Source organism: Buteo buteo, chromosome 12 (genome assembly GCF_964188355.1).
Source record: "Buteo buteo chromosome 12, bButBut1.hap1.1, whole genome shotgun sequence".
In the NCBI taxonomy this organism is placed as follows: Eukaryota; Metazoa; Chordata; class Aves; order Accipitriformes; family Accipitridae; genus Buteo; species Buteo buteo.
Genome location: NC_134182.1, coordinates 31,712,686 through 31,740,035, shown reverse-complemented (window position 1 = coordinate 31,740,035; position 27,350 = coordinate 31,712,686). Strand labels below are relative to the sequence as shown.

Here is a 27,350-nt window from a genome sequence, read left to right as displayed (position 1 = left end):
TGTTGCCAGTGGTCTGAGAGGTTGCACTGTGAAAGTGTCATGTGTAGACCCTTAGTCCAGTAGGGCCAGCAGCCTGCTAACACAGAATGCTCTGCAAAGCTGGAATCTTGGTTTGCAAATGAAGTTTTGTTTATTGGGTATATTTTGTTTGAATGGGTATAAAAGAAAGCTGGGAGAAATCTGAGGCTATTCCTATACTTGATCTTTACTGTTTATTGTTGTGTCCGCCCCCCCAAACCCCACCCCACTCTGTTTATCTGTGCAGGTGATAAAGTCTGCTCGAGTTATGAAGAAAGCAGTTGGCCACCTTATTCCCTATATGGAAAAAGAAAGAGAGGAAAGGAGAGCCAAAGGAGGGAGCATAGAGGAAGAGGCAAGACACAGTCATTTGTGCTGTAACTCTTTCATAACATGCTGTGACAAAAATTGAAATTATTTTTTACTAATGACATGTATTCAGCTTTCATGCTGGAGAGTTGATGCAGTCATATGGAAACTGACAATCTTGGCATAATTTGAAGTAGGTCTGAAATTCATAAAGTACAGATTTTGTGGAACTTTGGTTGGTGTGTACCTAAGCTGTTGTTGCAAGTTTCCTGAAGGATGTCATAAGCATTTATAGGTCCTTTATACCAGTGTTACTTATTTCTTGTATTTTTGTAGGCATTTAATTCTAGTGTTACTTACTTATGATAATTCTAACTTTATGGCAAATTTTGCCATTTGCTTCTACTACTTCTGCCCTCAGTGAACTCTGGAACTCCCTTTAGCATGTTCAAAGCTTGTTACTGTATTTCTCTTTATTCTTCCCTTTCCCCTAGCCCTGACCATTCTCCCAGCTAAATAAACATATTCTTCCATCCTCTTTCTTCATAGATCGTGACTTCAAGACCTCTTGTTATGATAGAACAGTATGCTCATTGCATGTGTAGCCACAACCAAGTTGCAGGGGATGTGTTTATGAAAACAGGGTCTGAACATAGTTGTCTTTTCATGTCTGTGTTTTTCCATCAGTTTTCTGAAGAATACTTTTTATGTAATATATATAATTGAAAATATCCAGTGATTTTTCAGATCTTCGTGGGCCTTTCCTTTATAGCATTTCCTGTTTCACAGCCAACAGTTGCTGATGCCCGAGAATAGTTTTACCAACTACCTGTGCATATACCTGAAGTAATTTCTTCCAAATTCGGTTTATGGAATATGTGATAGAAGCATTGGAAAATGAAGATATAGGATGTCTCTTGTTTCTCCATAATTACAAGATTCTATTCCGTATAAAAGAGAGTTCAGATGAGTTGGACAAAATCCCCTTTTAAATACTCATGTCTGCTGTTTTCTACTGTATTTACAATGTGATAGGTGCTTACAGTTTTGGTTGTTAAATAATTTTCTTCTCTTGTCTTTGTCTGACTGTCAAATTTGGGTTTGATGTATATTTACTTTTCTTTAGTCCTGTGGAACCTTACCTTGTCTTCATGAGTTCTCAGAGACAATAGCTATTATCAGAATCTGGTATTTAACACAAAAACAACAACAACAAAAAAGAATAGCAGAATGTCGCTAAACTGTGATATTTGTGTATTTCAATTGGTTTTCCTTCTGTGGATTTTTGAATGGTTCCTAATTCTTCCCTTGAAATCTTCTTACGCTGTATCTTTCCATTTGCTGTGGATCTGTTGTATGATTGTCCAGCATAAATGTGATGAATACAGCAAATAATTTAGAAAGAGAAATGACTTGAAATAATCAAACCTGACTAATCTTAATGGAAGAAGGAGAATGCCTAGTCTCTTTTCTCATGCTCTTTCTGGATGCAAAGAAGGTCTCTTCTCTCCAGTAGCTCAAGCAGATCTGTTCTCTGGCTGTCATGACTCACCTTTCTATGTGTCATCTCTCTCCTGCTCATGCTGTTCTTTTTTATTTTAATTCAGATGACAGTGCCGGTATTTGGCACCTTCTGGTTTGTTCTGATGCTATTTGAAGTTAGTGAACATCATTACCCCATTTCTTCCATGAGCACTGGATTAGGATCTACGTGAACCCTCTGGCACTTGATTCTCTGGCTAAAAGGAAGTGAAGTGGAATTTGAGAGGTTCTTAAAAAATACAGCAAGTACTCTGAAGCGATTGTGAGATTCTGTGTGGCTGAGGAGAGCAGGAGGGAAAGAGTAGGGCTTCTGTCTTCCTGCTTCCTCTACCTTCTGCTGGGCAAGGGATGTAGTGCTTTCCTCTTCAAAACAATGTTGTCACTGTCTAGAGAATTGGTGAGAGAGGAAAAAACAGCTGCATCTATCTCAAAAATTAGATGTTGACTTGAAGGAAAATGATTTGCAGACTCTGGTAGCTGTTAGGTCTGGTGTTACCCAGGCTACTGTAACCTCCAGGACAGCGTTAGTCACAGACTGCCAGGAAATGCAAAGTGTTAAATAGCTGTGGCTGTGGATCTCTATCAAGATTTTAAAAAAGAAGGCCTTTGGATGTGTGCCCAGAACTTGAGGACCTCCTTGCTTGAGACAGTCGAAATCACAGTATGCCCTAAATAGAGTTTATTTAAAATGGCGTATGCTCTGGCCCATGTTGTTTGCTGCCCAGCACAGATTTTCCTTCTTCTCATGTACAAATTCTTTTTTTACCTTTTTTTTTTTTTTCTTTTTCTTGGATATCAGTCACTAGTTAAATCATCAGTAGTTACTGGGTATGATACATGTGTGCAGCACTTTTTGTTCTTCCCCCAGTCCTTGATTAGTCTCTTTCCCCAGTTTTCTCTTAGTTCCAGCAGTGTATTTTCAGCTGCAAATTTTTTTATTGTTGTACTGAGATGGCTGACTTGCAGACTTCCATTTTTTCCTTCACAGAAGGATCTAATCCTCTAGTTCTGTCATCTGCAAAGGAGATGAAATACTGGCCAGAAAAATATTTTGTAGTTTCACATAAAATATGCTCAGGTTTCCACTTTATTTAAATTCTGTGGAATTTAAGTAGTCTGTTACTGGCATCTGATCCTGCACCAACTCAAACATGGCACTGTGATAGACTGGAGTTGCTCCAAATAATGACACTGATTATACAACTAAAAATGTATTGCAAAGGCCTGTGTCCTGGTGGAGAATTGCTATAGGAAGTTCCACTGTTGCCCTGCTGGTAGGTCCCATTTGTCAGGGCTGAATGCTGTCTAGCCTAAGACCAGTTTATGACAGTACAGCTTCCCTTCTTCAAGGAGATCCTTTTTCCAGTCTGTTTGTTCAGCTTGGGTAGTCTGAAGTAGCGTGATCACTGTACTGAAATGTCTCCCTTGCTATTTGTGTTGCATAAAATATTAGTCTCTTCTGCTTTTGCTAATTTGTCTCATTCTTCTCAGCACTGCGTTGAAAGATTGTTCTTGATGCACAAACAGGCATGTAATTATGAGTTCAAAACATACCCTTTTGTACTACATAGTTAATCCATTTAAACTCTTCTTAGTGAGGTTTATGTTTGGAGCAGAGGTATCTTAGGAGTTCAGTTATTGCACAGCACAAAATGCTATCCAGATCTGAAACTTTTCATCTGCCATTTTGTTTTTTTAAACACAGGGTTTTTTGATAACATGCACACAATTTGCAAGAATAATTCTTGTGCAAGTTTTTATTAGCTGGGTCTTTTAAAATAGTTTTTAATATTGGCTATATTACGTCTACTACACTTTGCAATTACTTGTACTACAATAGGAGTCATGGATTAGGACTGCACTGTTAAAGGATCTGTGCAAACATACGGAGGCTTCCAAGTAGTTCAACTCTTGTGTTATTTGTTCAACTTTCAGGATCCTTATCATGGTACAATAGTACTAGCAACTGTGAAAGGAGATGTACATGATATCGGCAAGAACATTGTGGGAGTTGTTCTGGGCTGCAACAACTTCAGGTAAAGAAGCTAACATTAGGAATCTCGGAACAGAACTGTGTAAAGCTAGCTAATTAATATATTAGGTTAGCTGCAGCTGTGGGAATAAGAGGTGAGCATTTCTTGGGAACTGTCCTCTGTTCCCAAGTTGTGTTTGGGAACACAGATCATACCAGCTGTTACCAATGGGAAGGCAAGAGGGAGTATAGCCTCATCCTTTAATATTTTTTTCCTAATGAATTCGCATCTGAGGTGAATACAGTTAACATCAACTGAAACGTAGATGAGAGCATCAATTTTTGTATTTGTTTTATGTTAGTTAAATATAATAAGTATAATGCCTTAAACATACAAGTATAGCATCTGAAAAAATCAGATACAACAATTGCAGTAGGCAAGACTACGTGTGCGTTTTGTGTTGTTGGGAAAAAGGAAGTCTTGTAAGATTGGAATGAACCTTTTAGTGTGTTTTTCAAGCTGCTTGTTAACTGTGAGGTTTTAAAAACTTGCTGGGGTATGTTTTGTTAAATAAGAGATGAGGTTCTCATCCTGTTTCTGAGCTTCAACAGATAGAACTTCAAGAAAAATCAGCTCTTTCAAGGCCTGTGTACATGCAGCAGGTTGGCAACAGTGTTGGAATGAACGGTCATGTTTCCATCAGAGCCCTTTGTCAAGTGTCTGTCAAATGTTGCGCAGAGCTAAATCTGCTTTGGAACGCTGTCTTACCATTCATTCCTTTAGTTTTGTTTTTGACTTGGGGCTGTAATTTGCTCTAAAAAAAGCCAAGATGATCTCTTTATTTTAAAACACAAAGGGTTGAAGCCAGTAGCAGTGCTGTGTATATGCAGTATATTCCATTTCATTATCTTTTGAAATTCTGTTAATTGGTTTCAGGCTTTCTTGAGCTTTATTTAGACCTACTGAACTGAAGCCATAGTGTTTTCTGTCACCATGAGTTTGAGCGAGGCTGAATGAAGCTAGCAGGCTGGGGTGGCGTACTTGAAAAAAATAAAAACCTTGGCAATGGCTAGGGTTAACAGGAATAGAATGCTAGCAAGGGAAGTGCAGTGTCTCATTTCATAAAATGTATGCTTTAATAAGACAAAAAGACCTTAATATGAATCATCTTATGTTCCTGACATAAGATACGATGTCCACAAAACCTTTTTGTATTGCCCAAATAACTTCAGAAATGCCACTGCTGTTGGTTAACACTGGTAGGCAGCTAAGCACCACACAACCATTCACTTACTTCCACCTAGCCAACCTCAGTGGGATGGGGAAGGAGTAAAGGAAGAATAAAAGCAAGAAAAATCGTGGGTGGAGTTAAAAAATGTTTAATAAGTGAAGGAGAAATGGAAGAAGAGAGAAAGAAAAAACAAAACAAGTGATGCAAAGGCAATCACTTGCCACCTGCTACAGGTAGACTGATGCCTAGCCAGTTCCTGAGCAAAAGATGGCTAACCCCTGCTAAACCCCTTCCTCTTCCTTTTTATTGTTGAGCATGACGTCATATGCCATGGAATATTTCTTCGGTTAGTTTGGCTCGTCTGCTTGGTTCTGTCTACTCCCAGCCTCTTGTGCACCCTCTAATCTATTCCCTGGAGGCTTAGAGTGAGAAACAGAGAAGGCCTTGATGCTGGACAAACACTGTTCATCAATAGTTAAAACATTGGTGTGTTATCAGCATTGTTTTGGTCAGGGATCTAAAACACAGCACCATACCAGCTGCTATGAAGAAAATTAACTCGATCTTAGCCAGACTCAGTACAACCACAAAAAAATTATTTAAATTTAAAAAAAAAAGCCTCTTACACTTGAAATTTCTTATCTACTGTATCATCTAGAACTCTGATGTATTGAAAATTTTGCCAGACCCAGAGGTATTTCCTATATTAAAATTCCCAATAGAGGTCTTAAGAGAAACAAATAAACAAAAATCTTAATTTTAAATTAAATTTTAGGTCAGTCTTTTACAGTAAGAGCAATGTATTTGCCCTTTAGCAGAAATTTGACCTGTTTTTTAAAGAATCTTGTGTCATGTCACTTCTTTTCACAGAGTTATTGATTTAGGAGTCATGACTCCATGTGATAAGATATTGAGAGCTGCTGTTGAGAACAAAGCAGGTATAGAGAGATTTCATTAGTACTCTTGAATGGTTTGATTTTTAAACCTTACTTGCGTTTTTTATTGCTACTTGTTGCATTCCTATGCTGCCTATGATTTGGTTTAGACTATCTTCAGATAATTCAGAACTTTTGCATTAACAATAGCAATTATTTAGTATTTGGCACTTCCATGAAACTTAGCCTGAGGAACTGAAAACCTGTATCAAAAGGACAACTCCGAGAGGTGTTTTAGTATTTGTTTTACAGATGGATAAATGGAGACTTGGAAAGGTTAAATAACTTCATGTTGAGTCTTAAATCAGTAAAAGATCTTTGGCATTCAGCCTGCCAGATCAGTGAGTGTGAAATCAGGAATGAATTGTTCTAATAAATAATGAACTTTCTGAAACAAGTTACAGTTGCTTTGAAACAGTCTATTGCTTCTTGGAACAAATGAATAGTGTGGAACGTAAGTGAAGTTTGAAAGCATTTGCTGTTTCTAAGAGCAGAGCTTATAATTATTTTGTCTTATTTCCCTCCTCATTGCTGAACTTCTGAGGTTTGAAGCTTGCTAATCAGAAGTACTGTATATTTATTGCTGAAACTAGAGCAGTAGGTGTTCAGCAGCTGTGAAGACTGTTTGAGAAATATCTTAAACTGGGGATTTGGAATCACTTTCTTTCTTGGAAAACTTTCGCTTTCTAATTAGGTCAAACCTCGCTTCTAGACTATTGACTATACCCTGCTTTTTATCTCGCTTTTCTATCTGACACATGATGCTATCTGATACATGAAAGAAACCTTTCTGTAATAATTTCTGTGTCTTTCTAGAGTGGATTTGCTAAACCTTTTGTGTGTGTGTGCTTGTAAATTTGCAATAGATATAATTGGCCTGTCTGGTCTCATCACCCCTTCTTTGGACGAAATGATTTCTGTTGCCAAGGAAATGGAGAGATTGGCAATAAAGATTCCTTTGCTGATCGGAGGAGCAACTACTTCTAAGTAAGATATCTCAGTTGGGAAGATGGGGAATGTGTATGAAAACAGTTTTAACCAGGGAAAAAGAAAATTTGTAGCCATTTCTCTCTCCCTCTCCCTCATTTTCCCCCAACATGCATACTGGTATGTATTTACTTAGACTGATTGTTAGTCCTTGTATCAGAAGTTGTAGAATATAGAGGTATAATGTAATTGGGACACAACAAATAATGATCATCTTAAACATTTCATTTTTGTGAGTGTTACGTGTTTTGCAAGTGTATATTGTATGTGGAATTAATGTATTTCCTTCTAAAAAATTCATGCGCATATGCATATGAATACAGTTCTGTTCTTCTAAGGGGTTGAATGATTTGTTTTGTTTCACCAAAGCATTCTGAAAATGCAGGATTTTGAGACTAGAAATGGTCCTGTTGACATCAGGGAGCTATTATCTTTAAGAAAGTTAATGTATTTTCCTGGATCATTGTTCAGCAATGTGCTGGCTGGGTTGAGCCCCCAGTCCTGTTCAAGCAGGCTGATGGGGGATAAATTCTAGCTGCTTGCCTTGAAGTAGTTACCATGTTCCTTTTGATAGACTGAGCTTTTCTGTTGAGATCTTGTTCTCTCAGATCCATTCAAATGAAATAACGTAGCTGCTATGATGTCCTGAAGACCAGTGTTGACAGCTCACTGACACCTAGTATTAATATTACCACAAATGTATTTTGGGCATGTGTAACAGCCTTGGGTCACACTTTGCTAACGGGTTTATGTACAATATGCTTGAGTAGGTGACAGCTCAGAAGACTGCAGAGGTCATTTCTTGCATAACTAGACGCTGTTAGCAGTGCTGCTTTCTTTATCAGGGCAGCACAGATTGCAGCAGAACCATTGTATTCTGTATAAAAATACAAAAGGCCTTAGCAAATCATCCCATAATTTGACAGACAGTGAAGAGTAGGATCACTACCTGTTTTTATTGGTCCTGTAGTTATAATGCAAGGTTAACTGTTTCCTTTTCTTCTTTCTCCATATGAGTCTTTTTTTCCTATGGCTTTGATACTGAGAACAAGCATGGAGGGTTTTTTATTTAAAAAAAAAAAAAAAGAGGGGGGTGGGAGAAGGCTTTATTCTAAGTGGAGGTCTTAAGAGAGCCCTTTCTTCAGATCTTTTTAGTGTTTGTACACAGGGCATTGTGGCCTAGTAATTGATGTCAAATAACCAACATCAAACAATTTTGTAGAATTTATTCAGAGATGAATGCAGCCAACAGCAAGGCAGCACTAGTTTTATCCTTGAATATGGAAATTATTGAAGAATATATGTATAATATTGTATACATAAATAATTTTATTCATCTGAACTGTATATAAATATATACTTACACATATGCCCAGACACGCAGTTTCTATAAAATCTATGTCAAGTAAAGGTATTCTTTATGGAACATTGGATTGGTAATACATATTTAATTTACTTCTGCAGTCTTAAGTTCAATGTCATGTGCATTCTCAAAGGTTGTGTACATGTCAGATGTTGCTAATGAAGAACCATCTGCACTTTTTCTCTGTAATAAGTAGACATTGTTATTTCGAATAAGGAGACCATAAGTACTTGGAATGGTGGAAAGTGGGATCAGTTTGAAAGAGAGAGAGGCTGGGTTTTGTCTACAGTATCTACGTAATAGAGTTTCTTCATAACTTACAATAATGATGATGTTTGCATTCTTACTATACTGATTTGATAAATGCAGATGCTGAGAAATACTAGTGAAAGTTTTGTTGTGGTAATGTTTATTTTTAAAAAATACAAAACCTAGTATGTATTAGTGGATACAGTGCCATTGTAGGACCATGCCCTGTTTGTTTCCTTTGTCTGCTCCTATCACAATAGAAGATAAAATATCTTTTTCTAAAAAATAGAGCTGCCAAGATCAAAACTGCATTGCCTAGAAGCAAATTAAGAAGATCCTGGACAGTTGGTTACACAGCTGTGATGCACAATCATCAGTAACCTCCATGTCCAAGTGCTTCAAATATTTCACAGAGCCTGAAGAAAAAGTAGATCTTATCTTTGCTGTGGGAGATTGCTTCCTGGGCTCTGATTTAAATTAATTTAAAAAAATGGTGTTTGACCTTAGCATTTGAGAAAGCAAACTGAGCTTTGGCCTGCAGGGTCTTTGTCCCTGCACTTGCTTGCACAGTTTGCCAGGACTCTGAGCAACAAGGGCAGTCAGCTGCATTTCACGTGATAGCTTAGGCCTCAGTTTAGGACTCCAAACTTTAATTTGATCAACAAAGTGCTATAATGTAGAATTGATTCTTCATTATATGCTGAAGTATTTCAATGAGGACTGGAACATGAGTAAATGCTAAATAATTGAATGAATTGGGAGTTTTTTATGTGAATGACTTGACTGACCAAGCAGGTGCAAGTTTGTAATATTTGTTGACCACTGGCAGAATTCCTTCTTCAGGTGAGTAGACGGGTTGTGCCTCCAGTTTTGAAGTAGAGCATCGTAGAAATGGAATAATCATCACTGAAACATGTTAATGCCAATCCATAGACCCAGAAACTAGCATGTGGGAGGGAAAAATGTAATATGAGCAAAAAAAGACTTAAAAATTGTTAGTTCTCACTGAAATTTTCTGAGACTCAAACTAATGAGTTGCTGTTTTTCAGTCAGTTGGTAAGACAGTGAGGGAATGTGAGTTGGCATATTATTTATGAAGCATTCTGATAGTCTTTGAGGAAAAGTGTTTATGTACTTATTATTAAAATCTGTGTTTAATCATCCGTGCATAGCAGATGGATTAATTGCTTTCTTCTTCTGAAGTTCTGGTCTATGCATTAAGTCAGAAATTATTTCAGTGGGGGTTTTGTCTGGTTTTTGTGTTGTTTTGGTGTTTTTGGGGTTTTTTTTTGGTGTTTTTTTTTTTTGTTTTTGTTTTTTTTTCCAGTTGTGAAATGCTCACTCTTTTTCTTTTTCATTGAAGAACACACACAGCTGTTAAAATTGCCCCACGATATAGCGCACCTGTAATTCATGTCCTGGATGCATCCAAGAGTGTTGTGGTTGTAAGTTCTAAATTATAGTTTCTCATCCATGCAAAAATATATGCCCTCTTTTTCTGTTGTGCCTCTCATCCTTTCCTCTAAGGCTTAACCTTATGGCAGAAAATTGAAGAGGCATGACAGAGGCCAGTTTTTAAACTATTATTGCTTCAGTTATTTTTTGCTGCCACATGGTTAATCTCATGTGACTTGTGTCAATTATTGCTCCTGCATACCTTTATTTAAATGCCCATTTCTCTAGCGAGAGTGACATGATTCACTCTGGGTCCTTGACTGTAGTTCTGAGATTTTTTTTTATTTTTTTTTTTTAAAGTGAAGAGCAATGGGGTTAGATGTGAACTGCTATTCTCTCTATTTTGGATATATTTCTGAAGTTAGTGAAGGCAAAATTAGTACTATGAAACATGGGGCTGGAGTTTTCTGGGATGGATGCTCTCTCTATCAGACAAATGGGTAGTCTTAGCTGGCAAATACCTGCTGTAAAGTAGTAGTGCAAGCTGTGTGTTGTTTCTACGACTATTCAGTTCTAAAGTTTTGGAGTAGTCTCCTCTCTGGTCTTTCCAGAACCAGACTTGGCTCTGCTAATATTACCTGTGTAGTAGGGCAGTGCTCTCCATAACAATCATATTTTTAAATATGTTTTGAAGCTAGTTTGCAGATTAGTGGTAAGGTTTAGTTTAGTGTTGTCAAGTGTAATTGGAAGAGAGTCTGAAAAGACAGATGGCTTAGTCTGAAGTTCATACTCTGTCCTTACTGTAGCATGTTACGGTATGTACTTAGTGCTTTCTCTTTCCTTTTTTTCAGTGCTCCCAGCTCTTAGATGAAAATGTAAAGGATGATTTCTTTGAAGAAATATTAGAGGAATATGAAGAAATTAGACAAGAACACTATGAGTCTCTCAAGGTACAAATGTAATTGATTTAGCTTCTTTTCTTGTTTGAAGTGGTTTGTACTTGCTTCACTACTCTGTTTTAGCTCCTTATGAAGACCTTCAGGTATATTTGTTCTGATTTAAAACATGCAGTAGAATTGGTGGAAAACTTTCAAAAGTGGTTATGAAATCAAATTTTCTAACCTATAAGGAAAAAATCTGCATGAATCTAACATATGCATGGCAAATTCTTGATTGTCCTCAATGGGCAATCAGTGGTATGTAGGACATCTCCATGGAGCTGGCAGTCATGTCAACTTAACCAATCTACAGGAGACCAATGCTCTCCTGGAGCAGTAGCTGGAAACAGGGAGCTACACTGGTGTAATTAAAATGACACTGGTTGCTTTTGCTGGTACTAAGCCACACTCTATTGCTTTCCTGATGGGTTCATATTGTTTAGGTTAGGGAGCTGAGTCTGCCATTTGAGGAAAGTGAAGAGAAGGAAGCAATGAAATGTAGGGATGGACTGTGCAAAGGAACACTAGGAAACAATTAACATATGACTCCTGAGGCCATCCTTGTAAATAAACACAGAAGAAAGCTCAAAGTCATCTGGCTTTTACCCGGTCTCTTGATAAAGAAAGGTAAAGCTTGAGGCCTCCTGCTGAGGACATTTGGCTTGACCAAGTTTAAGACTGCCTTTGCACAGGGAACCAGCCCACTAAGCTGAGATCAGCGAGTGCAGCACTCTCCTTTTAAGCAGAGGTCAGCAGTGAATTCGTGGGCCTTACTGAAATTGCTGTAAATTTCCTGTGCCTTTCAGAAGAGCCAGTAATTTGCCCAGAGGTGTACTGCAGTCACTGATGGTGGTGTCACCGCAATCTTAAGCTTTTTGCAGGCAGTAGGAGAATATCTTGCTGTACCTGTATTTTCATGTATTTTGAAGTAATAAAGGGACTTCTGCTGTAGTTCAGAGGAACTAGAAATCTTGTAAGCCAGTTTCCTTAGAAGTATACAGGAAAAAATAATGGTATGGTTGTGATGTAATCTTACTTTACATTTGTGAACTGGGAGTTGTTGGAACTGAAATTGTCTGCTGTCAGATTTGTCCCAAAGACTATTTTGAGTAGAACTCTACCACCAAGTCAATAGTTATGGTTTATCTGCCTCAAAGATGGCTGGCTTTGTGAAATTAACCCTTATGTCCATCCAGGAAAGAAGATACTTGTCTCTACAGCAAGCTAGGAAAAAAGGTTTCCGTGATGACTGGTTGTCAGGCCATAAACCAGGTCAGTTTAAAAGTTGTTGTTTGTTGTTGCTGTGCCCTTCCTTTATTTTATTTTACGTATTTACTTTATATATATTTTTAAGTAGATTATGCTTCATTAAACTTCAGGATACAGTAGTGTAACAACTTGAGTAAATTGGTGTCTGTCTGAGCAGAGGGGTTTTTTTTGTATAAATTTGAGCATCCTATTTCTGCTTTATATTTTTCAGAGTATATTTAAAATATAAATTAATAGTTAATAAAAAATTGGAAAAAAAATTATAAAACAATGAGTTGCCCTTAACACCATATAATCAAAGATAAGTCTGATGCCTGCTTTGCAAAATAATGTCATACTGGCTCATTATATTGCAAAGCTTCCTATACCATATTTAGGGAACACACATTGTGTCATGGCATTTGTATCGAATTCCACCTTATGCTTTTTCCTACCCTTCCTCCATCAGTTTCTGCACCAGTTTGCTTTGATTTTTTTTTTAAATTAGGGACTAGAAGCATAAACAGCATTCCACAAGAAGTTGCATCCTGCAGTGACATTCGCTGCTTTCTGTCACTTCATTTACAAGACTCAACAAGATGCTAATTTTCAATAGCTCATCTTAGTAAAAGTTGTGTTATAAAGTATTGAATAGCACAGATTAAACAAGTGCAAAGCTTGTGGCTACATCATAACATAGATGCATCTTGCTTTTTCAATTGTACACATGCATCTGAACAAGTGTGTGGTGGTTGTAAAAGTTCTTAAAAATTACATATTAATTTACAGAACTATTCTACAGTACCATAGCATGTAATATGTCTGTGTATGGAAAGTGGGATTTGTAAATACGAAGGGTATATACTTATAAAATATGTTAGGTATTGGTAAGTTACATAGGTTTTTTTTGATCTTCTGTTTTGGCCAATATTTTGGCCAATGAATTAAGTTCAGAAGTCCAGCAGCTAATAAGTGTTGATTTATATGAAAGAATGAAAGGCCTTAAATTTTCTATTTCAACTTTATATACCTTTTATGCTTTTCTTTATCACATTTTAACTGTAGAGTATGGTATGACTTGGGAACGATATGACAAGAATTCTAAGACAATTACTTTTGAAGAGGTCCCTTGTAGTGGTGGAGGCTGGTGAGCATCACTTATGCTGCACATGCAAGAGCAATATTAAATTATTTTCATCACGTCACATTGTACTTCTGATTCCTACAGTTAAACCGAAATTCATCGGCACAAAAGTCTTTGAAGATTATGATCTGAAGAGGCTGGTAGAATACATTGACTGGAAGCCGTTCTTTGATATCTGGCAACTTAGGGGAAAGTATCCCAATCGGGGTTTCCCTAAACTCTTCAATGATAAAACTGTAGGTGAGTGTTGAAATTGCATTTACTTCATGTAAATAATCCTAACAGACCTGCCATGCTGTGTTAAGATTCTGAATGTTTTGAAATACATAGGAATAGTAAAAATACATGGAAATCTAGTGTCACTGAAATAATTTGTTTAAAGCAACACTTAATGAACCAAGTGTTGGCATGTGAGGCTGAAAAATAAGTGGGGAAAAATGCTCAATCATCTTACTTAGAATTCACTCCCTGCCAAAACACAGGGAGGTATTTTAATGACAGAAAATGGCAGCAGAGCACTTAATATATTGTGTCCCTGTTGTGGGTGAAGATAGTAAGAGGGCTCTGACTCCTTTTGAAAGTATTCAGTAGGCCTTAAAATACATGATGAAAATGCAAGGGTTACACTAAAATCAATGTTCTGGGTCTACTGCTCTGTGGTAATGTAGGTGCACACACATGTTCTCTGTTGCTCATTTTATTCTGCGTTCTCTGTCTCTACTAGAATGGTGCTGGCTGAAATGTTTGGGGTTTGTTTTTTTTTGTTTGTTTTCCAAGATGTATGTTGTTACAGCTGTATAGACATAATCACGTTGCTATCTTACTGTTTGCTGTAGCAGACAGATTGTTGCAGTCATCAGAGAATTATGTGGAAAATGAACCAATCTTCAGCAATTCTTAAACCCATTTAGCCAGTTGTGAAAACATGCCTTTTCTAAAGGGTTCTCTTCTTTTTGATAGGTGAAGAAGCAAAGAGAGTTTATAATGATGCTCAAAATCTACTGAAAATGTTGATTAATGAAAAGAAATTACAAGCCAGAGGTGTGATTGGATTCTGGCCAGCTCAAAGTGTTCAGGATGATATCCATTTATATGCTGTAGAAGAGGCAGTGGGAACTTCGGAACCAATAGCAAAATTTTATGGCTTGAGGCAACAGGTACAATGACAGAACATTTGTTAACAAAAGTGATTTATTTTTTTTCCTGATTGCAAGAATGTAACAGAAGTGCCCTATTAAAATCTGTGCAGAAAATGGTGGTTGTAATCTGTCTGCAGCCATTGTCTTGCCATTTCTTTCAGTAATAACAAGATCTTGTTAGTGGTGACTCAGGTATTTGTATTGTAGCATTTGTAGTATTTTGCATTGTAGTAGTTGTACAAAATGCTTTATAGATTTGACATCTTCAGACATGATGTGCATTTTCTGTCTTCATTTTAATACTTAAGATGTCCTAAAGCACTGCGCTGTATAAATTCATCACCTGGATCCTGTGTGCTAAATTAGAACTTAATGAACCTTATTTCTCTAATACCCCTGAATTGTGCCTTAGATGAGAAATTCTGCTTGAATGTGTTAAAGGTTAAAAACATTTACAATTAAAATATGTGGAAAGTAAAGCTCAATGGAGGTAAGTGTTTCTGACAGTCTTAATTTTTATGTAAAATTCCCCATATGAAGAGGCAGTTTAGAATTAGTTGGCTGCTAATTCCGATTGAGACAATCATTATTTTAAGTATTCATGCTTGAATCATACTTACCTAGATTTGCATTTATTTTGATAGATTGAACATTTTCAAGATATTCTGCCTCTCCTTCCCTACTTTCTGACTCAGCTTCTTCATAGTTCACATATTTGGAGTCACCAAACATGGCAGAAACAAATTTAACAGCTACCTAAATTTCTGGAGTGCAGTGTTCTATGAGGACAGTCCTGTGCCAATATTGCAGAACTGCACTAAGAAATACATGACTTTATCTGTTCTAGTTCCCTGGAACAGATAATCTGTTGTGTGGAGATGGATCTAGTGTATCTTGACAATCCATGGCAGATATTTATATAAACTGTTTTCACAAGCATTCAGGCAGGGCTGTTCCAGGGCCTTACAACCTAGTTAAACATTTTGATATCCCATGTAAATCAAGTTTACTACAGTTTCTCTTCCTGGCCTTTTCCCGGGGTTCTTCCAAGGAGAATATCTGATTTGATGGTCTTGTAATGGTTTTTACTAGTGGAATACTGTTATTTTCCTTAACCTTTGAGAAAAGCTTGAATAAATTGGGAATATACAAGTTTAAAAGACTAAGGCCATGAAACTCTGTGCTATCGTGGGTACTGTTCTTCTGGACTCTATGTGTTTTAGTTGCATCTCTTCCAGCTGGTGTACGTAGTAATTCAGCAGAGGCTTCACCAGAGCAAAGTAGATGAGAATAATTGTCTCCTGTTCCTTATATAAAATGTTCCTTTCAGTACACAGAGTTCTCTCCATGACATTGACATCATTAAGAATGTGACGTAAATCTGAAAGTTGGATATGCATTTAGTATTTTCCTTAATTGTAATCATTACAAAAGAACCTTAAAATTAACACAGACTTCACCTGTGTGGAAAAATGATGTTTCTTCAGTTTATGGTACTTTCTGTAACCTCATAGGTTATAGAAACTAGGGAAACAGTTGACTGTTTTTCTTCATTTTTTTGGAGGGGGGGAGTTGGGTGGTATTTTATTTGGGTTTTTTGAAACTGCAGTTGGGAGCGGGTGGAAGGCACTGTTAAAATATTGTCATAGAATAAGAAAACTTGGAGAGGAATCTTAAGCTAAGTAATAGCTATGAAATAACTTTTATCTCTCTCTAAGTTGGGTAGATTTAGAAGAGCTGTGCCACTTCTTAAATAGCAGTCATGTTCCCACAATGAATATGCTGATATGATCCTCAATGGTAAAACTTCTTGTTAGGTGCTATGGCCAGCATTCAGTCACCTCTTTCTATTCCCTTTTTTGTCATTTTGGAAAACAATCCAGTGAGTGGGATATTTCTTATTTGCGTAAACCCACTTGAACTTTGCTTGGGATTCAACTTTTCAGTAGTGATAGATGCATTTTGTTTGTATTTGTGTGTGGCTAGTGTAAACCTTAACCTGGGGCACTGTTTTGTCTGGGTTACTGAGCACATGGTTTGTAGCATAAGAAACTAGGAGTGTTTATCAACTCTCACAGCCATTCTAAAACGGGAGCTGTTGAATTCTGCAGTTTGCATAACTGGGATGTGAACTATCAGCTGTCAGTTTTGCTAACAAATGTGGAATCTGTGAATGCTAGACATGGAAAATTCGTCCTCTTACCCAGTGGTTGGCACAAGAGCATTCCTTATTTCGTAATAATTTGTCTGCAGAAGAAGCTGTTAAATCTTACTAGCTGTAAATAGAAGCAAAACGTCTTTATATGTGTGTTCAGCACAGCATCTCTCTTCTTTGACATTTTGTTCTTCAGTGATCCAAACATCCTCAGAGTGAGAGACATGTTTTTCTTATAATTCAAGTATAAGAAAGCCATCATGGCTCAAAAACTAGTCAGGTGTTTGTCAGAAATGCCTTAAGCCCTTTAGTCTTAAAAATAGTGGTCTTTAGATTCATAGTGCAGTAATACTTAATATATTTTTAAAATGTTCTGATTTATTGCATTGTTTTTGTTACTTTAGGCTGAAAAGGACTCTGCCTGCACAGACCCCTATTACTGCCTCTCCGACTTCGTAGCGCCATTGGATTCTGGCATTTGTGACTACTTAGGCCTCTTTGCTGTGGCCTGCTTTGGTGTAGATGAGTTATGCAATGAATTTAGGAAACAGGATGATGAATACAGCATCATAATGGTAAAGGCTCTTGGTGATCGGTTGGCAGAGGTATGAGGTTTTATCACGTGTTTCCTTGCACATTTTCTGACTGTGTACTAGATTTACTTGACGGGTTGCTCTTTCAAGTTTTAGCATAAACTTAGGCTGTTGCCTGTAACGTATGCTCTGCATTGAATCTGAAAGTGAACTGGGTTTACTGAAATTGTCTTGAGAGGAGAGTCCTTTTCTGAGCCAGAGGGGACTCTGTTGTCCGTATCTTCCACCTGCAAAAGCATCTTTGAGCTCTTTATGAGGGTTTTGATGATTTGTAGAATACAGTAGATTTTAAAACAAGACTATTTAAAAAGAACTATCTTTAAATCTTGTTTTATGTACATGAGAATGTATTTGGACCCAGGTGTGACCCACCGATTATATTCTTGAATTGCAGACATGCCTTCTGCTTTTGACAGTAACCATACAGCTATATCCAGGGTACAAGGCTTTTGACTTAACATGTCTAAGCCTAAGACATGTTATGCTCTTAAAGCTCTAACTGAAGTGGTTTCGAAAATACTGTCCCTTCCCTCCTACCCCTGTATCCCCATCTGCCTGCCCCCATGCTTGCACCTAAGTAACCATGTTAAAACTTACAGCAACTTCAGTGCAATGCAAATGGAGTTAACTCTAGTTGTGTATTTCAAGCTATAACAGAGTTTTAGAAATTATTATTAGATGCCACCTAAAGATACTTACTGAAGTGGAAATTTCTCCTGAAGGCAACCATTGCTGGCAAAATAGTGTAAGCTGTAAGAGCAGTTAAGAAAAGCTGTTGCCCACTTTCAGCTAGAGGAAAGGTCCTCTGCCAGAAAGAGCAGCGGCACTTACTTACATCTGATACTTAGCATGGATGCAAGAATGATGTGGCCTTCCATAGCTAGACCTGGACGACACACCCAGATATTCAAAACCTAATGACTTCAGTGCTGTAATGGTGTATCACTATCATAGGCTAATGAACTTGGTCTTTTCTGGTTACTTGTCTGCATCTTTACCTCTTCGAGTATGTAGGATTTTAAAGCAGGACAACCAAAAAATCACTGTTGACCAATAAGAGAAAAAACTAAAATACTTGAATTAGTAAAATAAGTATTGTACGTGAATTTTAATGCTATCAAATTTCTCATCTATGATAAGAGCTCCCTTAAAAATTAAAAAGTGAATGGGGAGAAAGTCTCTATCATTGTTTGCCTTCATCAAATAGCTATTGCATCAGTCTACACAAATTAAAAAAAAAATCTTTGCTTTCTATTCCAAGGCATTTGCTGAGGAGCTCCATGAAAGGGTTCGAAGGGAATTCTGGGCTTACTGTAGTACTGAGCAGCTAGATCTCTCTGACCTACGCAGAATTAAATATGAGGGAATTCGCCCTGCACCTGGATATCCAAGCCAGCCTGACCATACAGAAAAACTCACCATGTGGAAAATTGCAAACATTGAGGAAACAACAGGTACCTCTACTTTACTAAGATTCTTAGACTGGTTGTATGCAAATGAAAGATTGAAATACCAACAAAACAGGAAATTGGGTGGTGCAGAGCTACATACAAAAAACCAAACTGAAGCGGCTCTGGGAATTGGGGTCTTCCCCTTTTCATTGCCATTTTTATTTTGCCTCATTCAGGGAAGAATTTGCAAAATACTGCCAGTGCTTTTGGTGAAGGAGTTATGTCCCTAATTAGCAGATTGCATGCAAACAGGGTTCTGCTGCGCAGAGAAAAATTCAAGCATCCTTATGGCTGCAAGAGACATTCCAGATATAAACAGGAAAAAAGCCAATTCAGCAGTGTATTTCCTGGTCCACAGAAACCTTGAGATGGTAACTCTTAAAAAAGGAATGAATTCCATTTATTTTCCTCTGCTATTCTATGTGTCAGACATTTCACTGCTCCTTCCACAATTCCAAAAATACCTTCCCGTGTTTCAAAACCTCTAGTTACCCATTTTATTTGCCAAAATGTCTAAGATTTTTCCTTCAAACTGTACAGTTATTCTACAGTAATACTGTAACGAAAGTCTGCATTATATTTAAAGCTATGTGTATTTTTTTAATAGTTAACAAGTGAAAAATGGTTTTGGTTTTAGTTCATCTAAAAGCTGCTTGGGTTTTGAGTTCGTTTGAAGCTGCCCAACAAAAAAAGGTTCTGAGTTCATGCTTATTATCAATTCAGAGAACAAGAAAACTCTCTTCTCTTTTCCAGGAATTGGTTTAACGGAATCACTAGCAATGATACCTGCTTCTGCAGTTTCTGGCCTCTACTTTTCCAGTCCCAAATCCAAATATTTTGCTGTTGGCAAGATATGTAAAGATCAGGTAACTTGCACTTTCCACTGTGGTAGTGTTACAGCATTCAAAACCACCTTGTGAGCAGACGTTCCAAAAAATCTTGTAAACAGTAAAGCTGGAGTTTCCAGGTCTTCATCATGTTTTGTGGTCCCTTTGCAGGTTGAAGATTATGCACTGAGAAAAAATTTGTCTGTGGCAGAGGTGGAGAAATGGCTGGGACCCATTTTGGGATATGATACTGAACAACTGTGACACTTGTGGGCAAACATTTTCTTTTTGATGGTCTATTCACCAGAAGGAACAAGAAAATCCTTCCCACTGAAAACAGCTTTCTTCTGTCCATCCCAATAGCTTGTCTGATTGTTTTTAATTTTTGATCAAGGAACTTAACACTTCAGATCTGCACTCTGCTCTTGGCTTGGGATCATGAATGCATTGCAGATCTTGTAGTCATAGCGATATACTTTTATTTATTTTTATTTCTTGCACAAATACTCTAGCTGAGCAGCTAGATGTAGGGTGAGAAGTGGAAGCTGCAATGCTCTCCTGTCCTCAGGAGGGCTTTGAAATTGGGGGCAAGAATTTCTATTCCATTGTCTGTGGATATACATAGAACAGAATTTGACTGACTTTTGTTGGCTTAATGTGTTCTGGCAAGTCCAAGTACTGAAATACAATGTGATTTTTCTGTAAAGTCAGCAAAGGTTTTATGCTGAGTGATCAAGAACAACTGAAGTACAACATATCTCCTTTTTAAAAATCTGTCTGCCCTGTGTTTAGGTCTTGTGATTGGGAACTTATGTTGTTCTCCCTGAAGAATACCAGGATTTAAAATTACTTTGTGATTATGATTGTAGTTAGAACTATCAAAATAATACATTGTGCCAGAGCAGGATCAGAGATGCTGTATTATGACAGAAGATGAAATGGGATGACGGAGCCCATGGAGTTGTCCACCTCATGCTTCCTCGTACTTTCAGCAAGCCACAATCTGTTTCTACTCTGTATAAAGGGTAATGGCACCTCCTACATTACGGTTATGTTGTGAGGCTTAATTCATATTTAAACAATCTTTTGTATGTGAAAAATACGAGAGAAGCATAATTGTTACTAGAGACAGAGAGAAAGCTTGGAGCTGACTTCAGTGTTTTACAAACTCTTTAAGCTCCCAGGTACCTGGATTTTAAAAGCAAATAGTAGCAATACTATCATAAGTAACAGTTAATACTGTAGGCTTATTCTTCAGATTTAACTGAGTGAGCTAATTGTTCATAGCTGTTAATAATCTCTGAAAAGTGTCTTGGGTATTATTTAAATGCTAATTTAATAAAATATTATGACAGAAACCCCTCGTTTTTCTGGTCTCTAATTGTAAAGAAAAGACCAATGTTATAAAGAGAATTTTCTTTTAAATAGTTTATCTGTAATCTATTAATAGCTATATAATTTTTGTAGCATCTTCATCTGACTTTATGCTGAAAGAATCATCTTGTTTCAACAGGTTACTAAAGGTTAAGCTATCAATGGTGTTATCCTACTAGAATCCTTTAAATGGCAACAATAAAATGTGTGCAATAGTCTGAACAGATAAGTCTTAATATGCACATTGTACCGTGAATCTGGAATTATCAAGGCTGCTATGGGGTTTTTTTAAGTAGTTGAGTGTGTTCTTAACTGAATGTTTTAGAATGTCTCATCCTTTAATCACTTACAAAAATAATTTCTAAATGGATCTTTCCCCCTGCCTCCCCCCCTCCACCCCCATCTGTATCAAGTGCCTTGAGACATGTCCTTGTTGATCAGCTGATTCTTGTTGCTGGAACATAACCTGTATCCTTAGTAGAACGCTCTTTTAGATTGCCAAAAATATAGTAAAAAATTCTTAATACAAAGGAGAATTTGTTCCTGAAACATGTAGCCTGTAAAAATTGAAATCCTCTTTGCTTTCTTTTTTGTACTTGCACTTTTGCAAATCAATTTAATGCTTGGAATATCTCCTCTCCACCACTCTTCCATATTCCTGTATTTGGAAGCAGAGTGCCTTATAGTCTGGAATTTTGATGGTGTGAATGAGGTCAAAGTTTGACTAGTACAGCTTGGTTGATTTATTTATTTTCCTGAAATCAGTAGCACGTAGTTCAGTGAATACAGCTTTAGCAGAGGCAGACTGACAGAGCAGTAGGTGCACTGCTCTGTAGCAGTGGTGGTGTTGCCTTTTGTACAAGGAAAGGGTTTCAAATGGTGTGCAGTTACTTTATCCCTTCACACATGGCATCATATACTGAGAAAAATCTTCATCTTTGCCTGCAAAACTCATCATTGTGAGAACCTCTTTGGAAGAAATACTCATTGGTGCTATGCAAATGTTTTTACCGAGGACAATTTCTTTAAAAATTTGTTACTTTAAATTATGAGTTGACACTTTGAATAAGACAAATCTTCATTCTTCTCTGCAGAACAAAGGTAAATTGTGAAGGAAAAGGTTCTTGTAGTTCTACCAGGTAAGACTATTTCACTTCCATGAAGCTATATTGAAAAGCCATGGTAAGAATATACCTCTTTGAAGTAATGAAATGGAGTGGATACTTCCCAGGAAAGACTGACAATTTTAGAATGTGTAGAATACTTTTTTGCGGTGCTTTTCTAAGTACTACTAACAAAGGTAAGAGACAGTGAAAAATTAAGAATGCTTTGTAAACAGTCCTGTTTTAATTATCATGAATAATTCACTTTGGATACTGAGTTGTTTTTTTTTTTTTTTTTTTTTTTTTCCCCCCTGTAAGTCAGGCTAGGAGCCCGGAGATTAAGTTTTGAGGCACATATGTTAATTTATGAGTGTCAGGAGGGAATACTATCCCTAAACCTGCCCCTTCATTATGAGGTCTGCTTCAGTGCTGCTGTTACTCCAGGGAAGATTGTAGTGCAGTTTATTTTGGGGTGAGGGTGCTACCATAGGTCAGGCCATTCCTCAAAAAAAAACCCCCAAAATGCACATTTATTTTTTGTCTGAGTATTTGAGCATTTTTTTGAGAATCTTCTGCTTCCTTGTTCAACAGTGTGAACTTCAGTACACCCTTTACAGTTTATTTCTGCTTCTTAACACAAGTGATGTCCAGAAATGAAGGGTAATAGTGAGAGGCCTTTAAGGGTCTTGCTTTTTAGAAAGGGGCTAGTTTACTAGTAGCTGTGACTGGGTTTCACAAAATGCTCTTTGAAGTCTTTGACTGATTTGCCTGAGCGTGCCATGAAAAAGTAGATTCAGTGTCTTAAAAGAGTTTGAAGAGCAAGAAAAGATATAGCTTCATTAATTAGTGGAGGGTGGTACCATACAGAAACAGCAGCACGTGTTCTCAGTCACTGGAGGAATAATTCCTCTGCCCTCAATTATCATAGCCTTGTCATGGCAAAGCCTGCTCGGCCCCTCTACAAAGTCATTTCGTTTGATTGTCAGGCTTCTGTTGGTGCCAGTTTTCAAATGAGGATACACTGTGAACAGAACAGAAACACGTTTATCCTGCTTTCGCACATCATTTGTATGCTGTCCAGCTACAAGCAGAACTGAAAAACCAGTGCAGTAAGCCTCCATGTTCATTTGTTCTATTAATACCACCATGGCTGAATATCCTGAGATTTCTGACCATGCCACATGCCTGATATAAATAGCTGTGCAAAGTAGAACTCAGCTGAGATTACCAAACTTGGTGTTTTGGATTTGTGATTCAACTTGAACCAGGATGGCAAAAGCGAGCTGGTAATTATTCTTGCTGGCTTGAAGCTGCCGTGACAACAGAGAAACAAAAGGCCCTGTTTGCTGCTACAGTGCCAGCGTGGGCCCTGCCTAAAGCTCCCGATCGGGCTAGCAGGGAGAGTCCTCATGCCAGGGTGGTCTCTGCCATTCCTTCCTACAGAAGGAGCATGAAGTCAGTGGAGGGAGTGTGGAAAGTCAGGCTTACCCCAGCTTAGTTCTCAGCTCATGGTCTTTTCTGCCCCATCTCCTCAGCCTCGTCTTCCTTCTTTTCCCTCTGGCAGTCCCGTCCCCCCCCAGCTGCGTGTCAGGGTCGTCTGTAGGTTCTGCCACAATGGAGTTGCAGAAGGCTTTAAATAAGACTCTTCTAAAGTCTGAACCAGTTAGCTGTTCCGGGAAGAGGAATTCTTGCCTGGCAAGTGTTGGACAATGTTAATAACAAATGGTGCTTCATAGCTCTGCCTGTAGGACCCTTATACTATGCACCTTAGTTATTTGTAACAGCTAAGGAGAAGGGCATGAGATGTGTTAAACAGTTCCCTATGTCTTAACTGCATCTTTAGTTATGTGGTTGTTTTCATCTAGATAGCAAAACCAAAATGTGTATTAATTGCATCCTTTGTCAGTGTACTGTTTTAAGCCCACAATTAACAATAAGCTAATAACAATAAAACTGTATAAAACTAATGTCATTTTCAGCTGAAGTATTTTAATGGTATGAGTTATTAAGATGAAGCAGAGAATTTATCTGTGCCTTGCTGTTATAACAAATGCTTTTGAAATTCTTTAGGTAGCTGATGACTTAATTATTTTATGATGAAAAATTTATCTTGTGTACAAACTCTGTTATAAAACACTAATCATTTGATCTAAAAGGCTTTACCACTGCTGTCTAGAAATAGCTGATAAAATGATTTAGTTAGGAGACTGGAAAGTTTGCTCCACTACTTGGAGAAATTTCTGTGCATGTAGGATTACCTACAAGTAACAAAAGAAGCTAGAGTGGTGTGGGATTCACAGAGAGTAATTTAATTTCAGAAGAACAGGCGGTTCTTTAGGGAGCTGGAAGATTATGTAAGAGTTACGGCAAACATATGTCTCTTAAAAAAACCCAACAGGTATTCTCAATATTAGTCTTGCAGTAAAGGAAAATAAAGGCTGTAGCCTCTACCTTATGTATACCATCAGAGTATAATGCAATTTGAGAACAATTTTTAAGGAGCTTTCATTAATTGAATGCATGCTTGGGATTAATGACTTATATTTGCATGTTAATGAGAGAAGGAGGAGGAAATAATAATTAGGTTGTGAACTTGTTCCAGGGTTAAGTAACAGGCATTTGAAAAAAGGCGGGGGGGGGGGAACCCACCTCTTGGGAGTTGTTGGGATCATTACTTAGACGAAAGTTTTTGACAGAATTTTCAGTTGACACTGGCATTCCCCAGCTCTGGCAGAATATTGTGATACATGAAAATAAAACATTCTGCTTTTTCCAGGACTTTGAAAGATGTTAAAACTCTGCATCGACTCTGTATCTGCACATAGATGTTAGTGCAGTTTTGACCTGAGAATTACTTCAGCCTAGGAGATAAAATAGCACTGGGTGTGTAGATGTAATGGATTATTTTTTTTCCTTACTCAAGGTGTTTAAAAGACCAATTTTTTCTGTATGTGGGAGTGCCACTTCCATTGGATGCTTTGTTCTTACTTTACTTTTTCATATACTTGGTCTGTACTCTTTTCCCCTCTTCCCGCTCCACCATACGGGTGTGGAGATGTAACTTGGAGTTCTCTAATGGCCTGTGAGTGCCACATGTTGGTGGTTTTGTTTTTAATAAGAAAAATGCATACAGTTTTTTTGAACTTCAGCAAGTTTCTTGCCAAACGGCCTCTTCCCAGGAAGTGGACAACTTTATTCCTTTTAATCTGGCCATCAATTGGAAATCTAGGTTGAGGTTCAGAAGTGGAGTGCAAATATGAGGTCTAAAAAGGTGCCAGTTCTCTGTGGCTGGTGGACTCCTTCCAGACGTCGGTTCCTGGTACGACCTTGTGAGAACAAATACGTACGTATCTTTCTGTAGATTAGGGCAGCGGTGGCACAGGAAGTAAGAGAGATAAAATGCTGCGCTGTACGGCCAAAAGACTTTTTTAGCAAACTGTTCTTCAGAGGTGGGTTGGTACAACATGTACTCTAGCTACTGTCGTTGATCAGGATGGGTTTTCAGCTGCTGTCTCAATCTTGTCTGTACTCAGCTGCTTTTATTTCAGGAAATTGCTACTCGTGAGATCTTTGCTAAATACTGTACAAGGTCTTCTTTGCTTAATCGGGCATTTATAATGAATGACGTTGCAGTAGCTATCTGCTGTTACGTTTTTGGCTTTCATAAACCTTTCCATAACCAAATAGATGGCTTTCTTTAGAATACTATAGTAGAGCAAAGAAATACATTGTTTCTCTAAGGCCCATAAGATCAGATTTTATTATCAACACCTGATCTAACAAGTTTACTCATGTGGTCAAGAGTTTGCAGGCCAATCTCATTAGTCAAGAAGTTTGCTACTTACAAAAACATGACCATGTTTATGCACTTTATTTAGGAAATAAATGCATGCACTTAATTTTTTTACTTTTATTTTCTTCCAAATATTGTTCCTCACATCTTGGCGCAGCTAAAGGAATAAAAGTTTTGATTCAATTGTTATAATACCATCTATACGCTGATGATGAGAAGCACTAAAGCAAGAGATTCAAAACTTAATATGATGTAAAAATGCACAAGGTACTTCCTGAATATCATCTTGTCTCTTCAGATAAACGTTAGGTGAAAATGTTGTTAAGACAGGAGTCAGCAGTCAGCTAAGGCTAAATGAAGATTTTGGACTTTCAGATGTTGGATAAGCAGCACTTCATGTCATTTTGGGCATTAGACTGCATGGTTTGCCTCCTCCTTTTGTGTCATTTTCTCCCACAACTGAATCCTGCTGATGCATCCAAATTCCTGGTTATTCCACAGGAAGTGTTTGACGTAGATTTTGATGTGCATTTCCGGGATTATTTTTCCAGAAGGGTTTAAAGCACCACACTGTAGATGAACATTTCAGGTTACTGAACTGTAAAACACGTGTTTTTTCTCAAAAAGTCTCCAGGTACTGATGCATTTTTTTTACCACTCGGTGAACTGAACCAAATAGCCTGCATTTCCTCACAGCTCTAAGTATGTTGGAGGAGGGAGCAAAGAGTGAAAGGTGTTTTTATGGTACTCTTTTATTCTCAGTTCTTGATTAGCATATCTGTCTGCTGTCATATTCATTGTTTGGGAGCTGAAGTGAGCTAGAACACCTCTTGGCAGGTGTTCTAGTGTCTGATCCAGCTGCTGTTAATGTCTATGGAAAAATTACTACTTACCCAAAACACAACTTTGATCGGTCCTGATGCAATAGTTTGGAAAGAAAAGTCAGTCAAAAACACTTGAGTTAAACCTCCTTCAGTGCCTTGACTTCATTGAAATAGATGGCTGGGACTATGAAGGGAATTTTTACTCTCATTCTGCAACACTTACCTGACGGAAGGTGATACCCTATCAAGCCAGGAACAGATGAACTTTCCAGCTGTGGGTCCAGCGTGATCAATTGTAACTGTCCATCTCTGGGACATTTGGGCAAGATTGCCAAACAGAACCAGCGGCATGGGTATTGATTCTGGTTTGCAGTCTGAATGCTGGAAGGTGTAAAGGTGCCTTGCTTTTGCAAATGTGGATTGGCAAATGCTCCAAAAACATTTTCGTGATTTCAAGCCTCTTATGATTTTAAAACAAATGCTGTTTGATGGGATTTTGAGCTTTATAGTGCTTGACAGTCATGTGAATATACATTGTGCTGACTTTCTGTATACTACTGGAGTTTCATTTGGCCATTTTTAAAGAAGAGCTGCCTTTTAGTTCAATTTCCTCCTTAAATATATGTTTCATGTTACGTAATTCTACAAATATCAGCAAAATCGCAGTACTGTCACATCTTTCATGCTGTTTGTGTGCACAAAGTGCTGAGCAATGGCAAGGCAGCTGCTGCAGTATGGCTATTGCTAATCAAGCTGAAT

At 37.7% G+C, this 27,350-nt stretch overlaps 1 protein-coding gene across 5 annotated transcripts in view; it reads left to right on the top strand.

The window, feature by feature from the left end:
- Nucleotides 1-21,097, top strand: part of MTR (5-methyltetrahydrofolate-homocysteine methyltransferase) — a 52,581-nt gene extending 31,484 nt beyond the window's left edge. For 2 of the 5 annotated variants that reach the window (XM_075043210.1, XM_075043209.1), the window contains 13 exons: nt 266-373; nt 3,805-3,905; nt 5,944-6,011; nt 6,875-6,995; nt 9,971-10,052; nt 10,854-10,952; nt 12,137-12,212; nt 13,417-13,572; nt 14,293-14,489; nt 17,031-17,231; nt 18,481-18,673; nt 19,424-19,536; nt 19,669-21,087. In XM_075043210.1, the coding sequence (XP_074899311.1) occupies nt 266-373; nt 3,805-3,905; nt 5,944-6,011; nt 6,875-6,995; nt 9,971-10,052; nt 10,854-10,952; nt 12,137-12,212; nt 13,417-13,572; nt 14,293-14,489; nt 17,031-17,231; nt 18,481-18,673; nt 19,424-19,536; nt 19,669-19,761 (1,608 nt within the window). In that variant the 3' untranslated portion in view covers nt 19,762-21,087. Of the gene's footprint in view, nt 1-265; nt 374-3,804; nt 3,906-5,943; nt 6,012-6,874; nt 6,996-9,970; nt 10,053-10,853; nt 10,953-12,136; nt 12,213-13,416; nt 13,573-14,292; nt 14,490-17,030; nt 17,232-18,480; nt 18,674-19,423; nt 19,537-19,668 lie in introns of all 5 variants that reach the window. The other 3 variants (XM_075043206.1, XM_075043207.1, XM_075043208.1) reach the window with 3 other exon arrangements.
- Nucleotides 21,098-27,350: the final 6,253 nt, after the last annotated feature.